The 3561-nt window shown below is 48.4% G+C and overlaps 1 protein-coding gene across 1 annotated transcript in view; it reads right to left on the minus strand.

Moving 5' to 3' along the window:
• Positions 1-3561, minus strand: part of NOTO (notochord homeobox) — an 8940-nt gene that overhangs the window by 1665 nt on the left and 3714 nt on the right. The window contains exon 2 of the mRNA XM_017521950.2: positions 1340-1554. Coding sequence (XP_017377439.1) covers positions 1340-1554 — 215 coding nt within the window. The remainder of the gene's footprint in view (positions 1-1339; positions 1555-3561) is intronic.

Genomic DNA, 3561 nt, shown 5'->3' on the forward strand with positions numbered 1-3561 from the left:
TCAAAAAAAAAAAAAAGAAATGACAAGGCTCACTGATGACTGGAAGTGGGGAAGAAGGAGGAATCTAGGAAGATTGGGTTTTTGAGTAACCAGGTGGATGGTGGAGTCGTGTATGGGAAAGGAACAGATTTGGGCATGAAAAAAGTCAGAAATTGAGGTTTAAACTTGGGTTTGAGATACGTGCCCATGAGACATCTAAGTGGAGTCACCAAGAAGGTAGTTAGAGGTAAAGTCAGATGGGATGGTTGTGCTGAGGATACAAATTTGGGAGTTATTGGCTTATAGATGGTATTTTAAGCCATGGGAATGAATAGATGAGACCAGCTGGGAAGAGATTTCGAGGTCCACAAGGGACGAGTAGCCTGCCAAGGAGACAGAGCTGGGAGGAAAAACCAAGACAGCATGGTGTCTGGAGGCTATGAGGTACAAGTTTCAATGAGGGATGAGGTGGCTGAGTGTCCAGTACTGAGAGCTGCTGAGTGGTGGACTAAGTTGAAGAAAGGAAAGCATCTGCTGGCGTTGGCAACGTGGAGGTTTATTAGGGACCTTGCTGAGAAGTTTTGATGCAATGGTAGGGAAAAGTCATGTTGGAATGTGTGAAGGAGTGAGTGGGATGTGAGGACAGGGACAAAGTGAACATGACTTCTTGAGAAGTTTCCTGTGAAAGGAGCAGAGAAATTATATAATAGCTGGAGAGGAATATAGGGGTCAAAGAAATATTGATTATAGTTAGTTTCTTGAATGTCTACTTAATTTTACTAGCAGGTCCTTATTTGGCATGGAAACACTTTGTTATCAAGTTTTAGACTAATAAGTTAACATCTTATGTTGTCCACATAATGAAACTTCAAATGGGACTGTTTTTTTTTTGTTGTTGTTGTTGTTTTTTGTGAGACAGACTTTCACTCTTGTTACCCGGGCTGGAGTGCAATGGTGCAATCTCGGCTCACCGCAACCTCCGCCTCCTGGGTTCAGGCAATTCTCCTGCCTCAGCCTCCTGAGTAGCTGGGATTACAGGCACGCGCCACCATGCCCAGCTAATTTTTTATAGTTTTAGTAGAGATGGGGTTTCACCATGTTGACCAGGATGGTCTCGATCTCCTGACCTCGTGATCCACCCGCCTCGGCCTCCCAAAGTGCTGGGATTACAGGCTTGAGCCACCACGCCCGGCCAAGGGACTGTTTCTTTCATTATATAGAGGGTGCAAAAAGTCAGGGCCTGCCCCCACAACAGTCTGGCACAGGGAAGAGGGTCCATTTCTTCCTCCCACCCTCCACTTAGGGCCTTGCTGAGGTAGTGTCTATCCCCAGGTGCAGCGCAGGCCCAACCTGCTCCCACCTGGTTCTCTGTAAGATTGAGCCGAGCTGCCAGCTGGGCTCTCTTCTTCCCCACCAGATTGTGCTGTTTTACAAACATTTTCTCCAGCTCTTCCAGCTGCTCCAAGTTAAACATAGTTCGGACTCTCTTTTGCTGTCTCTCTGTGTCCTGCAGGTCCTCTGTTGGGGCCCAGCCTGGGAAGGCCCAGAGTCTTGAGCAATGAGCCAGCTCCAAGCCTAAAGAGCAACCAGCAGGACAGGTTAGTCAGAAGCCCCCTGCGCACCCATCTTTGCAGAGTGAGAAGGCACACCCAGCTCCACTACCTTGCCTTCCCCTTGGCTAGGTAACAGGGCAAGAAGACCGTGAGAAGAGACTGTGCAGAAACAGGAAACAAACAAATGGAAAAGAAGGGACAACGCAATGAGACTGTCTGCCACCACTGCTCTCCAGGCAAGTGGCTTAACTTCTGGCCCCAAATAAGGGTTGCCAAACCTCCCATCTCTTTGCCTTCCTCTCCTTTCCTTGACTGCTTCTGGCAATGCCAAAGGATGGGCAGAGAAAGGAGCCCCCCAGGGGTTCACCCTTTTAATTCAGTGAACAAATATTACACTTTTTGAATGTCTGCTGTGTGTCATGCATGGTTTCAGGACAAAGTAGAAAATCTCTGTCTTTATGGAGCTTACATCTTAGAAGTGAGGTCAGAAGAGATACAAGTCAGAAGAGTGGGTTGAGCTGAGGACACAAATTTGGTAGTCATTGCTGAGCACGGTGGCTCATTCCTGTAATTCCAGCACTTTGGGAGTCCAAAGTGGGCAGATCACTTGAGATCAGAAGTTCTAGACCAGCCTGGCCAACATGGTGAAATCCCGTCTCTACTAAAAATGCAAAAGTCAGGCGGGCATGGTGGTGCACACCTATAATCCCAGCTACTTGGGAGGCTGAGGCAGGAAAATCGCTTGAACCCAGGAAGCAGAGGTTGTAGTCAGCCAAGATCGAGCCCGCTCCACTCTAATCTGAGTGACAGAGCGAGACTGTCTCAATTAAAAAAAAAATTGGGAGTCATCAGCTTATATAGATGGTATTTTAAGCCATGGGAATAGATGAGACCAAGCTGTGGGCCGGTGGAGATACATCAACCAGGAGCAGTTCCTAAGTCAAATCTTGATGGAGATGAGGGAGTGAGCCATTGGGCTATCTGGGAGGAGAGTATTCTAGGCAGAAGAATGGCAAATGCAATGCTAACACTACTCAGCCCCCACTAGCCTTGAGGAGGCCTCAGGGCTGGCAAACAGACTGCCCCAACGAAGAGAGTGCATCTGGGGTTCTGGCTGCTCAGAACTCCAACCACTGTGCCCACTAAGCTAACCATGTGCCTGCCAAGGTAGACTAAAAGATCAGGAAAGGCCCATCAGACATACAACCTGGTGTACCTAGTCTGCCTTGTTTCAGAATTGGAAGCTGACCTTCGGAGAAGAAAGTAGGCTGTATTATGTGTTCCTTAGGAGCTCTAGTTGAGGCTAGGCATGGTGGCTTATGCCTGTAATCCCAGCACTTTGGGAGGTTGAGGCAGGCAGATCACCTGAGGTCAGGAGTTCAAGACCAGCCTGGCCAACATGGTGAAACTCCATCTCTACTAAAAATACAAAAATTAGCTGGGTGCGGTGGTGGGCACCTGTAATTCCAGCTACTCGAAGGCTGAGGCAGGAGAATCACTTGAACCTGGAAGGTGGAGGTTGCAGTGAGCCAAGATCGTGCCACTGCACTCCAGCCTGGGTGATAGAGTGGGACTCTGTCTCAAAAACAAACAAAAAAACCCAAGAGCTCTAGTTGCAATCCTAGCTCTGCCACCAATTACCAGCCACAGGACCTTGGGTAAGTCAGTATACTTCTGTGAGCCTTGATTTCCTCATATGTAAAATGGTGATAATAATCCTTACTTACAGAGATGTCATAAGAATTTTAACATGGTGTCGTCTGGGCGCGGTGGCTCACACCTGTAATCCCGGCACTTTGGGAGGCTTAACTGGGAGTTCATCGCTTGAGCCCAGGAGTCGAGACCATCCTGGGCAACATGGCAAAACTCCATCTCTATAAAAACTACAAAAATTGCCGGGCGCGGTGGCTCACGCCTGTAATCCCAGCACTTTGGGAGGCCAAGGCGGGTGGATCGCGAGGTCAAGAGATCGAGACCATCCTGGTCAACACGGTGAAACCCCGTCTCTACTAAAACTACAAAAAATTAG

Source organism: Cebus imitator, unplaced genomic scaffold (assembly GCF_001604975.1).
Source record: "Cebus imitator isolate Cc_AM_T3 unplaced genomic scaffold, Cebus_imitator-1.0 Scaffold23, whole genome shotgun sequence".
In the NCBI taxonomy this organism is placed as follows: domain Eukaryota; kingdom Metazoa; phylum Chordata; class Mammalia; order Primates; family Cebidae; genus Cebus; species Cebus imitator.